This window comes from Sinocyclocheilus anshuiensis, unplaced genomic scaffold (assembly GCF_001515605.1).
Source record: "Sinocyclocheilus anshuiensis isolate Anshui unplaced genomic scaffold, SAMN03320099.WGS_v1.1 scaffold2321, whole genome shotgun sequence".
Taxonomy (NCBI): Eukaryota; Metazoa; Chordata; class Actinopteri; order Cypriniformes; family Cyprinidae; genus Sinocyclocheilus; species Sinocyclocheilus anshuiensis.
The window spans coordinates 115,666-129,012 of NW_015551128.1; the positions used below are offsets into that span (position 1 = coordinate 115,666).

At 36.7% G+C, this 13,347-nt stretch overlaps 1 protein-coding gene and 1 pseudogene across 1 annotated transcript in view; one reads left to right on the forward strand and one right to left on the reverse strand.

The window, feature by feature from the left end:
• The window catches only part of LOC107663183 (aconitate hydratase, mitochondrial-like), a 10,222-nt gene extending 1,894 nt beyond the window's left edge, over window positions 1-8,328 (reverse strand). Inside the window, exons 1-14 of the mRNA XM_016453356.1 lie at window positions 8,256-8,328; window positions 7,077-7,219; window positions 6,702-6,879; window positions 6,348-6,498; window positions 4,152-4,256; window positions 3,971-4,062; window positions 3,780-3,885; window positions 3,508-3,665; window positions 3,323-3,396; window positions 2,415-2,526; window positions 2,029-2,307; window positions 1,764-1,955; window positions 850-982; window positions 646-767 (exon numbers count right to left, since the gene is read on the reverse strand). Coding sequence (XP_016308842.1) covers window positions 646-767; window positions 850-982; window positions 1,764-1,955; window positions 2,029-2,307; window positions 2,415-2,526; window positions 3,323-3,396; window positions 3,508-3,665; window positions 3,780-3,885; window positions 3,971-4,062; window positions 4,152-4,256; window positions 6,348-6,498; window positions 6,702-6,879; window positions 7,077-7,219; window positions 8,256-8,291 — 1,881 coding nt within the window. The 5' untranslated portion in view covers window positions 8,292-8,328. The remainder of the gene's footprint in view (window positions 1-645; window positions 768-849; window positions 983-1,763; window positions 1,956-2,028; window positions 2,308-2,414; window positions 2,527-3,322; window positions 3,397-3,507; window positions 3,666-3,779; window positions 3,886-3,970; window positions 4,063-4,151; window positions 4,257-6,347; window positions 6,499-6,701; window positions 6,880-7,076; window positions 7,220-8,255) is intronic.
• A 2,242-nt stretch (window positions 8,329-10,570) lies between these two features.
• Window positions 10,571-13,106, forward strand: LOC107663182 (PHD finger-like domain-containing protein 5A; annotated as a pseudogene).
• The last annotated feature ends 241 nt before the right edge of the window (window positions 13,107-13,347 follow it).

A 13,347-nucleotide genomic window follows, 5' to 3' on the forward strand; every position in this document is an offset into this window, starting at 1 on the left:
TGAAACACCGTCTAAGCTGTTCGCCAATCACAACGCACTGGGACAGCTAACCAATCACATCACATTTCGTTTTTCGGAAGGCAAGCCTTCATCAAACCCGGAACTAATCGAGCCGTTTGTGCCAGAATGGGGAGAAAGGTATTGTAATAATGTAAATAACGTAAAAAATAATGCGTTTTTCGAACCACCAAGCATGACAGCATGTTCTAGTACACCCCCAAAACAAATTCAAGACATTGTAAAAGAGCATAATAGGACCCCTTTAAGTAAGTGTTCTTTTATTACTTTAATTTTTAAAGTAATTTAATTTGTTTACTTTCATGTCATGTGACCATTAACAAACATAAACTCGTGACCATGAACATGTGAAAAATTTATTTCTAAGGCCTCTAAAATATCAATATGATCAAAACTTTGAAAAATCTCTAGTACACGGTCAATCACACAACAGGGGGCATATATAGTTTATACTATTTTAGCAAGTAAAAGGCCTTTTAGAATAATTTTGAAAAATATCCACATTTAGATCAAAGTATTTTTTGCTGTGAAATCAGGCTTTTGAGAAACATTTATTTGCACATCTCTCAATCTTCATTGTATTTCACTGCATTATGTTTCGCACCCCATTAACAGAATCATTCTTACCTTTCCAGGGGCAAGGCTCTTAAGCCCTACAATGGAGATTTTATCATCTGGGCAGATTTTGTCGTAATCAGCAGGGTTGGAGAAGGTGAGGGGCAGCAGGCCCTGTTTCTTCAAGTTAGTTTCTGTTGACAGACCAGACAGAAGAATTCAAATCAATTGCTAAATGACGCTTAGCTTCAAGGGGGAGGAATATTTCACACTCACCATGGATTCTAGCAAAGCTCTTCACAATAATGGCCCTCCCTCCTAAATGTCTGGGCTCCAGAGCAGCGTGCTCTCTGCTGGAACCCTCACCATAGTTCTCATCTCCCACAACTACCCATGAAACATTGTGCTTCTGCAAGTGGGATATTACAGGACATTCAGAAACCGTTAAGAATATAAATGCTTACAGTAGGCAGAACAAATCATGATACGGTAGAGCTGCACGATTAACCGAATGCGATTATTATGCGCATCTTGTCAGTAAAGCCGGTTCTGTAATCAGTAGTAAATCTCCATCCCATGCTTTCAGATGGAGCATCATTTTCTACACAGAGCTTCTCAGTGAACTACGGCTCTGTGTAGTAAATGCTGCTCCATTTGACAGCACGTGAAAATACCACATTTAATAACATGTTTTAACTCCAAACTCACTTCATAACGTCAGTCGAGTGTTTGAAATAAATCCTTCTGTGAGATGATGTGGTTTCTTACATAGAATAAAGCATGCAACATATTTCATAGTATTCTAAGCAGTGATAAAGGCTATGTCGATTAGTATTTCATTATTATATACTTTATTATAATGAAAATTATAATAATTATTATAAGAACTCAGATAAACCATATATTGTCGTAGTCGTGTGTTTATTAGTCACGTTGAATCAATGAAAGCAGTTAAATCTTCTGTTTATTCAGCTGCTGCTATAGGGATTTCCTGATTTCTTCTTCGGGGGTATTTGGAGTTTCCGCGCGAGAGCGCGAGAGATTCACTACTGATCACAGAACCGTGCTTCATTGACAAGATGCGCATGACTATCGCAGCTTTTGCCTAATTGTGATTGCGATTTATCATGCAGCCCTATGATATGGTGCACAAAAACAAAGAATAGAAGGAGCGCTAAAACAGCTCTTACTTTGTAATGGCGGGCAACATCAGGAACACCACCAAACTCTCCAGTCAGAAGGTTGCGAATTTTATTGACGGCATCATTCTCAATATTAACGGCACCAATGAGCAGGTTATTGGAAATGTTATCAAGGTGGCCACGGAACTTCAGCCAAGGTCCGGCAGCGCTGATGTGGTCGGTGGTGCACTTTCCTTTCACCTGACAAATAGAGTTACATTATTCAGAGTTATATTGAAATCCCAAATTTCAAACATCTATGACTAAAACCTACCTTGATGAGCACTCGGAGGTCCTCAAGGTTGTTTCCATTCCATTTGTCGAAGGGCTCAAGCAGCTGCAGTCGGTTGCTCTGAGGGTTGACATCCACTTTCAGGCCTAACCCATCAGCTGGTGGGTGCTGGTAGGTGTCCTGACCTGGGTCAAAGTCACGGGCAGGAAGCTCATCTCCTGTGGGCGGCACCAGTTTAAACTTCTCTCCGTTGGGGGCTGTGAGGAAGTCAATCTCAGGGTTGAACTTCAGTGTGCCTGCGATGGCAAGGGCTGTGACGATCTACAAGGCAAAAATTTATATGAAAAATCAATTTGCAAGATTGCAAAAAGGAAAGGGTTTTGGAAAAACATTCAGAGTGTGGCACATTTAAAAACAGGTCAAAGTACCTCTGGGGAAGTGACAAAAGCATGAGTGGCAGGGTTAGCATCGTTTCTGGCTGTAAAGTTTCTGTTGAATGATGTAACAATGGTGTTCTTTTCTCCCTTCTTAACGTCACGTCTGCAAGAAAGATTTAATTGGTTTATGATATGGCTTTATTACACAGTTCTTTGAATAATTTGATCCTGATTGGTCAATCATGGAATTGAGGTCAAATATTTTTGTATAAAACTGTACGACCGTTGTCCCAGGCCTATGATTCTGCTAGTTTCATGTCTCTTGTATGACTCTGCACCCTTTTTCTCTTCACACAAATCAATTTCATACCCAATTAACCATTTATTGACTGGAAAAATGTCAGTTGTACATTTCAATACAATTCTGACTGTACGTTTCCTTACACATTACAAAAACTTTGGGGTCAGTAAATTTTGAAAAATGTATAATTTTGATAAATTCAACATATTCTTGATGGATAAAAGAGACAGCACAGATGTTCAATTCAATTTTAAATAAATGCTGTTCTTTTGAATTTTCTAATATTTAAAGAAATTAAAGCATTACAGTTCCCACAGAAATATAATCAACACACTATCAATGATCATAATAGGAAATGTTTTTCAAGCACCATATCAGCATATTAGAATGATTTCTGAAGGATCAGGGTAATACTGAAGACTTGAGTAATGATGCTGAAAATACAGCTTTGCAACCACATGAATAAAGGGTTATTTTAAATTGTAATAATTTCACAATATAACTGTTTTTATTTTTAAAAAATACAAATGTATTTTTTTTTTAATAAAATAAATGCAGCCTTGGCGAGCATTAAAAATACTTTTCAAAAACATTAAAGAAAATCTGCAATGTTGAATTAAGACCTTACAAAAACCATCTACAATGACAAATACTTTACCTGTCCCACTGACCGATGCAGGGTCCACAGGCATTCGCCAGGACAACCCCACCAACATCCCTCAACACTTTAGCCTGCAGATAAAGAAACACATTCAATTATTCAATGCAGAACAATCAAGACATTTGGACCTAAACACTGAACCTTGAATAATACAATTCCAGGGCTCTCCAACTCAGACTCACATAGCCATCTCGCTCGATTGTGGCACGAATCTGCTCGGACCCAGGGGTGACTGTGAACTGGGCTTTGCATTTGAGTCCTTTGTCAAGTGCTTGTTTGGCCAAGGAGGCAGCTCTGCCCATGTCCTCATAACTGGAGTTGGTGCAGCTTCCAATCAGACCTGTAATGTTCAGGTAGAGAGAGAGTGTTTATGAAAGGGAGCTGTTTAAATGAATAATGACCATAAAAAGTCTATATATGACCATTAAAATTAAGTGGATGCTAAATTACTGACCAACTTTAACATCCAGGGGCCAGCCATTCTTCTCAGCAACGGAGCCGATGTCTGAAACAGGGTGAGCCAGGTCAGGAGTAAATGGGCCATTGATGTGAGGCTTCAGCTGTAAGGGAGTGTATTAATCATTAACACTTTATTGTAACTGTAAGATACATTCAGCTTGCTTACCCTAATTGACCTGCTCTTACCTCACTTAGATTAATTTCAATTATCTGGTCGTAATGACAACCCGAGTCAGGTACCAGCAGATCTTGGTTCTCATTTGCTAAAGCAGCGATTTCTGTAAGGGATAAATGAAGTGAGAGGCCAAACGTTTTTCAGCATGAGCTAAAAATTGTCCAATGATGGGAGTCTATCACTGCCGCTTACCTCCACGACCTGTCTTCTCCAAGTATGTCTTCATACGGTGGTTGAAAGGGAATACAGAAGTGGTAGCTCCAATTTCAGCGCCCATATTACAGATGGTGGCCATTCCTGATTAGAAAAACCAAAAGAATTTTCAGTTTTTACAATGATTGACATAACACATGCCACTCACACACAAAATTTTAGCCTCGATTTTCCACATGATGACAGTTAATAGAGCCCAAAATTGGAGGCAGGTGAGTTGTTCACGTGAATGACGATTGCTATGTTTGCATTATCTAAGACACATGAGATGAGAGAAGTGGCAATGCCAAGAGATATTAAGCAGATTAAATATCCAAACCTGTCAACTTTTTCAAGTCCTGTTGGGTGAAATGTGTTTTGACTGAAACTGACATCCCTAACAACAGTGTAGCATTAAAAGAACAGCAATTTGAAAGTCAACTATACACTATATACAGTCACACTATAACTATAAACAGTTCAACTGGACTTTGCACAAGTGTTTCACAGATTTAGAAGTGATTTTTAATCCCATCTGTATTCAACATGGCTGTTTTTTCTCACTAAAACTTACGAAGCAAATTATGTACTGTCAGCTAACTACCATCCTCTGAGAAATCTAATTCCATCTGGACAATAATGTCTGAAAACTTCTCATTCATTATGACCTTCTTTGAATACCATAACTAAAGCTAAATTTATCATTGCACGCCCTGGTACACTGTAATTATGTATTTAGACCTTTCATTATGGATGTAGACTTTTAGTCTACTACAGTTGGTAGTTCAAGTACTGCTAGCATTGACCAAAATAAAGAAGGAAAGTTCAATCGCAAAATAGCTCAAAATAGTCATTGTAGTAGCAGCTACAGGTGTGATACTTAACTAACTTATTTAATTAATCACAATTTGTTTACATCAATGGGTTTTATTAGGGAAGCACTGATACCACTTTCTTCAGAACGAGTCCGATACCGATACCGATACTTTAATTTTTGGTACTCGCCGATATCGATACCTGTATTTTCACAGCATTTGTAATTTTTAAAAAATATTGGGTACAGAAACAAAATAATAATAATAATAATAATAATAATAACATGAATCATGTTAGATGGCTTAATTTAGCAAAAAGATATTTCCTTCAGTTATTTCCACACTTAATTATACCTGTTAAAATGTATCGTGAAAGCTTTTGTTACTTTCACTGTTCATTTTAATGGCGCATTAGAGCTGCTCCATTGCAGCAGCTCAATACTGTAATCACAAGACGTTTTCCTAAAATAATGCAGGGAACCACTCGTTATATATTATATGAGTATGCACATACTATGTTGGTGATGTAATTTGCGTCACGCGCACTGTACTCGGACCCCCACGTACGAGTAAAAAACGAAATATTTGGCCTTTAAAGCAAGCTAATCATGCGCAGCGCACACGTTTGTACAGAATGAGAGACACTTATAGCCTAGCGCATTTCACGCAGTCTGCTAGTTTCACTTTTGCTTTAAATAAAGTTGTGTATGCTTGACGTTTAAAATAAATGTTGTTTATAGTGAATGCCCCTATAATTTTTAGGATATATTTGCGATTTAGTTTTAATCCAAATGCATTCGCTAATGGTGCGAACAGCAATCAATATCATGTAACAGAAGTGCGCGCTCACTCTCGCGCTCTCTCCTTACCGTCAAATAACTTTAGTAACTTGTGCATTGTTTTACTTACTTGCTTTTGACATATCCGACCAAACTACAAACTTTCCAGTGATGTCTGTGAGATATTCACTCGACAAGCTCACGCATCTGTGCCTCCGCACGCTCAATCCACTCAGCACGCTCTGCTTATCAGCTCGCGCACATCCGCTATATATGGATACTGAATGTTTAACATTATATTAATTACTTACATGTACTTCATAGACATCCTTAATCTCTAATAACTCCATTCTACTCTCTGTTGTCGGTGTTTCTTTTTCTGGACACAGCTCTATTCACACGGTGTGTGGTATCGGCTTTTGGTATCGTTGCATTTTTACGAGTATGAGTACGAGTACAGGAGCGCAGTATCGGGCCTGATACTGATACCAGTATCGGTGCATCCCTAGGTTTCATGATGCTGATATGAATGATGATGTATTGAATGATATGATGACATTATCATTTAAACCATTCTAAATATTGCTTAAGCCAGTTTTCACCTGTGCAGGAGATAGAGTCCACACCAGGGCCGTGGTACTCCACAATGGCACCAGTGCCACCCTTCACAGTCAAAATACCAGCCACTTTAAGGATGACATCCTTTGGTGAGGTCCAACCAGTTAATGTGCCTGTCAATTTCACACCGATGACCTGGAAAAGAAGATACAACCTATAAACACTTTAAATTGCCTAACTTTAGATAGGTCGTTTTTTTAAAGGGGTCATATGATGCGATTTCAAGTTTTCCTTTCTCTTTGGAGTGTTATGTTCACCTTTGCCGTCTGTAGATCCTGGGCTCCTCCGATCTGGGCCTCGATAAGATGGTCACAGTGGATGGTGGACGGCACTGCCACTTTTGGGAGTCCACTGCTGATGAACTGCAGCATGGCCATCTGTGCTGTTGCATCCTGCATAGCAACTCGATCGGGTCGCAGGCGCAAGTATGTGCGTCCTCGAGCGATTTCCTGTCCAGCCGGGTCATCCAGATGGCCATAGACAATCTTTTCTGACAGAGTGAGTGGCCGGTTGAGTCTGGAGGATGCAATTTCACAAGTAAACACTTGGGAAAAACACACAAGACTTACATTTTTAAAAACTAACCAAGCGCCAGAAAAAAGTTAAGAGTATATTTTGTCTGTAAGAATAAAACAAATAGCAACTGAGTCCCCCTAGATAAGGAGGGCAGAAGCAAATAACATCGAGTGTAAAATACTGTAATGCTATCTGACCTTTTGCGCACAATGTCAATATTTGAGCGAAGCTTGTCATAGTTGATGTAAGAGTTTGGCTCAAAGTGGCTCATGGCCACCTTAGCCTTTGCGTTGAGAGCTGCCGCCACATGAAAGCGTCGGGCTCCCTGACCCAGAGCGAGCTGAAATAAACAAACAGGGAATCATTACACAAAGAACTTGGAACACAAACTGAGAAATCACATAGTAAACAACTATTATAAACAGGGTCCCAATACCTTAAAATAGACCTTGCTCTCTCAATGAGAAAATTACATTGGATTAAATACTTTTGAGCACAGCATAAATAGTATAATCTATATTTTCTAGAAAGCAGTTTATGACTTTTGGGGAGTTGTCTTCAGGTGACTGGAAATGAGTTGTAAAATTCCCTAATATTTTCAGTTTCCATGTGACAGTGAGAGCACTGTATATTATCAGAGTTCTTTAAATACATTTGAGTTGATATACACAGCAATTAAACGCATGTAGTCAATCCTGACCAAGAAATTGTCATTCCTGTGATGCCTTATAATAAAACCATGACAGCATCAAGGTTATCTCCTGAATTGTTCGTACTGCCTACATATGTTTTATAAGCTCATATATATAAAAAAGACATCAATATGGATTACAAGTGTAATTCATAATGTGAAATCACAGCGGCTCACTTTGCTCAATATGATCAAATCTCAGGTGTGAAGCTAATACGATAATTCTGAAATACATATAATAACGCGATATAGCTAAAACATTAACATTTTTTTTTATATACCGCGTTGTCGTGTAAGCAGCGGTGTTGTTAATCTAACGTTACATCGCCTGCGCTGTTTTAACCTTGTGTTCACCTTGCGACTAAAACCAAACAGCCAGACACGAAAAATCCACAATAGCTGAATCGATAAAACTGCTCTAAGTATTTCTGGTTTCGTGCTTTGGCTGTCCTGTATTATACAGCTGGAAATAAAGATTATACGCAGCGGCGCAAACGCGTCTGCTATGATATCCTTGGCCACAATGACCTGTGAACACTTCGTGTGCAGATTCAGCACGAAAACAATCAGTTCACTCAATCTGTGCACTTCAGTCTCTCAAGCACAGCTATGAAAGGCCTTAATTAACGAATTAGCAAATGCAAACAATGCGTGTTGGCAATATAAAATGTAAGTTTAGATGTACCTGAAGCCGGGCGACGGTTAAGCAGTAGGTTGCCATTTTGTTCACTGACAAAGATGTGACGCTGAAAGATGACGTACGGGTAAACTAACTCATTGTCTTGGAAGGATGTTGAAATATTTGGATCTAATTGTGTCTAGTTTTAAAAGACCAGCAATTTAAGATGTTCATAGTTTTTTCCTCAGTATTTTTTAACACAAAATATGTCAACAGACAGGGAAAATAACATTAGTGGTCAGTTCTAGTAATATATTGTCCAGGTGTTCATCTCTTGCTTTTTAGGACCTTGTCTAAAATTACACGAACATTTCTAAATTTCTATTTATGTGCCAACTTGTTTGTTTAACATAACCATAAAAGCAATACAATAGCAGGCAACATAATCTTTATACAATATACATCTATTTAAAATGATTAAAAATATAACGTTAAACATAAATTCAAAATACTTCTAAAGCATTTGTTAATCGTAGTTAACACATTTGGTCTCAAATATACTTGCATTGGGGGGGGGTATTTATTTATTTTTATTTATCTATTTATTTATTTATTTTTATCGTCTACCGCAAACAGTTAATACAAGGCACATTTGTCACTTATGGTCATGTTGTACTGCGTCCAGTAGGTGGCAGTAAAATGCTGCGCAGCCTTCAATCCAAAACATCAGAAGAAGAAAGTTCGGAGGTCATACCTAAAGCATTGTTCAAAATGTGACCCAGGCCCATCCAGTCCAGTTGGTGGCGGTAATACACCATAAGTTGGCTTGGCAACCGCTATTAAATCGTACAAGAAGAAGACCCAGGCCCATATAAACATCCAACAGGTTTGTGTGAAAATTGTAAGGTAGGTAACGGAATCAGTGCTACATGTGTTATTGGAATGTAGGAAATATGAGGAGGAAAGAAGGGAAATGTTTCAAATGCTAAAGAAAGACATTGTAAATGTTAATGTTCAGAAGCTTTTAGAAGGAAGTACTTGGAATGTGGTCAAACATCTCATGATTTACCTAAAAAATACAGGATTGATGGAAAGAATATAATTAGTTCCCTTGTTTGTCATATACTGCTCCACACTCCAGTCTGGTATGTGGCGATAACGCACCTTTAAAATTGGTTGTCAGCAACCAATCTAAAGAAGAAGAAAACCCAAAACCAAAACGGGATTATAGGCCGGTATCATGTCACTGGTACTTTTTGTCACCATAATTTGGTTAAATCGAGTCGTATAAAACAATATAGTCTTTTTGATTGTTTTTTTTAATTTATTTTATTCCTTTGTTTTGTTTTAATTTCTGGTTTATTTATTTGTTTTGATTGGTTTTTATGGTTTATTTTGTCCTACAAGCAAAATCCAGATCCATACTTTATTCCAGTCGGTGGCGGTAATGCACCAGTCAGTTAGGTTGCCAACCGCCAATAAACACCACAAAAGAAGAAGAAGACCCAGGCCCATTAAACCAGTTATAAGGGTCAATTTTTTAAAATTGAGATTTATGCATCATCTGAAAGCTGATTAAATAAGCTTTCCATTGATGTATGGTTTGTTAGGATAGGACCATATTTGGCCGAGATACAGCTATTGGAAAATCTGAAGGGTGGAATCTGAGGGTGCAAAAAAATCAAAATAGGCCTATTGAGAAAATTGCCTTTAAAGTTGTCCAAATGAAGTTCTTAGCAATGCATATTACTAATCAAAAATTAAGTAATTAAAATTAAGTTCGACTGGTTTTGTGGTCCAGGGTCACAAATACGTGAAATAAAGAAGAATATCAACTAAATACAAAATGCACATATGTAAAAATAAAAAAATATATAATTAAAAAAAAACGTAAAGAAAATACAAAGTACTGGGCCTATGTAACATTTGGTTAGTTACATGAACTTGAAAAGCTTTATAGTTTCTATTCTTTTTTATAAATGTATTGTTTTATGTTGTCATGTTTTGTGAATATAAAACTTTGCCAAAATAATTAAAAGAATATAGTTTTGCTTTTCAGCAAAAAAAAGTGGGTTTTGAAAATAAAAGTTAATTGTCATAAGGTTTTAAAAGTTTTTTGTTATAAGGTTTTTTTCATACCCATTTTAAAATCAATTCAAAATGAAATAGAAAATGTCATTTTATATGTTGCAAAAAGTACATTTATCGCAAACAGTATGAATGAGTTTCTACTAGGCTAATAGTTGTATTTAGGCCTATGTAATAACATCTGTGAAAATTACGTTGCCTTTGACTGCTCCCTTTGCCAATTATGTTACAAAAGTCTTCTTTATGACGTGCATGACTTCTTTATGACTGGAATGTTTGTTTGGAATTTGCCCAGTGTCTCACTAACTGGCTGCATTCGTTCTTTCATAATGGCAAAACATCACCCAAATTTGATTTTTTGCAGGAAACAGGCTGGAGTTGGTAAGACTTTCTACCTATTATGTATTAAACTCTAAATCTAGATCTAAGTTCAATACCTATTTGATACATTTGTTTAACAAACAAATGTATAGTCCTCATTAGTTACCAGTTAACGGCTTAAACAGATTTGCTCTGAGAAAAACCTGGTGAAGTTTTATAGCAACAGATGGAAACACGTTTGGTCTTTTGTTTACAGTGTCCTCTGTAATTAGAAGGCAGTGTTGTCATTATCTATTTTTTACCTTCTGCTGTTTTGCTATAGGGGGCCAAGCACTGAAGGTGCTGTAGCTTCTATTGTATCTATTGGTTTTCTTATTATTCTTCCTCCCCACTGGCAGTCTATGGCAGCCCTATAAACCATACATGAAAATGAATAAAATTGGTACACTGATACAGGTAGTCCTGATTAGTAATCTGACCAATGACAGTGCCACCACAAATCCAAAAACTCACTTTTCAATTGGATATAACTTTTGGACACTTTTTTTCCTAGATAAAAGAAGTTCACTAGTTCACCAAATTACTTTCCTCATGGTGATCACAATCCAAATCTAAGACTCCGCCCATTAAATAATCAGCATGCCTCCTTCAAAAATTGTCCAGTTATTACCAAAATTGGAACAGATGATCACTGGACAGAGCACAGAAATGACTGCACATAATTTTGATATTGATCATCAAAAGTTATGATGATGCAAACTTTGGATAAGAGGCTGTGTATCGGCAGAACTTAGATTTATGTCTACGGATTCCTTGATTGATTCATGCAGAATCTGTGGATAAAGATTTTTATGGGATTGGACTACCAGCTTTAAAATATATTTTAAACAACTGGACATATCAGCACAAAATTTGGATAATGAGATTCACTGAGAACATGTCCTGAAAGTACCTGACAATTTTTTTTTTTTTTTTTCAAAAACACTTTGAAAACATTGTCCAGAATTTTTTTTTCTCTGTGTTATTACATTCTATCATTATGCTGATTTGAATGATTTATCATTTATCATTTTCAAAAGATTTGCTACTCCTGCAAATCTTGCACAATTTTGTCCAAAATTTTACAGAATTTTTATACTTCTTTTTGTTCAAGTTATGATCATGTGAATTTAACCATGTTGACCCAAAATTAGATTAGAAGTTATATCTCAGCAGTACTTTATCTAAACAAAACTTGGTAGTTAATCAGCACCATGATCTGAGCCAAATTTGGGAACAATGCCATCTACAGGTCATGAGATCCAAATAACGGATATAACTTTTGAAATGTTTGTCAGAAAATCTTGATCTTGGTGTCTATTGATTCCTTGTAATTTCTTGTGCTTGTAGGTTGCTGTATGTACTGTACACACTGTACTTGTTATATTTGTTTTGCCTTTAGTGCTTAGCCCCAAAATTGCTGCTTACAGCTGTATTTGGCATTGATTCAGTTTGATCAAGTGTAAATTGTGTTGAATCTTATTTCATCTTTCCTATTTTTTGCAGCCATTGGAAGACAGTGTGAAAAATGTAAGTTTTGGATTTTATTATGTTATTTTGATGCTTTACCAATGTTACAGTTAAAACATTTATTTCAAACAATTATTACTTGTCTAATATTAAATCATTTTTCATATCTGTTCACTTTACAGATGTTTGATTAAAGGAAAATTAATCACTCTTTTATGTGCATAATATTTATTTTTTTACATATATAGAGACATTGATTGTTAATGGTAACATAAAAATTTTAAGACAGAACTCCAAGGCTGTTAAGTGATTAATATATGTCACAATGGTAGAAGCCACAGTTCTGTGTGATCAGGATGTTACTGCTCTTTAACTAATTTACATTACATTTATCCATTTAGCAGACACTTTTATCCAAAGTGACTTACAAAAGAGGAAGCAAGTGCTTTGCCTTGTCAGTAGCCTTGCTCAGAGGACTTGTGCCACCTACATCATTAACAAGTCAAAACATATCTGTTTCTTTTGTTTTTAGGTGATGGTAGATGCGTTATCTGTGACTCTTACGTCAGGCCTTGTACACTAGTTCGTATTTGTGACGAATGCAACTATGGGTCTTACCAAGGGCGCTGTGTCATTTGTGGAGGTCCTGGAGTATCTGATGCCTACTACTGCAAAAAGTGCACCATCCAGGAGAAAGACGTGAGTAAAATGAGTAAAAAATTTGGCTCTGCTTAAGTATTGTTTGACTGGCTGATGCTAAGTCTATATTGCCCAGTATCAGGGATTTTTCCTCTGTCCTTGGATTGCTGTTTAATCTCATATGAATAAAATATCAAGTGTAATTATTGTGTGTTTACATGCATGTTTTTTATTACGTTTCTAAAGAACTGTCTGTTTCATTGTTACACAGAGGGATGGCTGCCCCAAGATCGTGAACCTTGGCAGCTCGAAGACTGACCTTTTCTATGAGAGAAAAAATATGGCTTCAAGAAGAGGTGAAGAAACAGAGGGATTTAATTATTTTTTTTGTTTTGCAAGAGTTTTCAAATTTGTTATAAGACTTTATATAATAAAAGGTGTTCCCTCTTAGTTTTCATCTCTTGCTTTTAGGACCTTAAAAAATACAAACATTTCTAACAATATTTTATAAACCTGTGATCTATTTATCTTTTATAAAACGGATAGTTCCGGTCCTTGATTCTGATTGGCTGAGCCGCGTTCGAAGCTGTTGTAAATTACT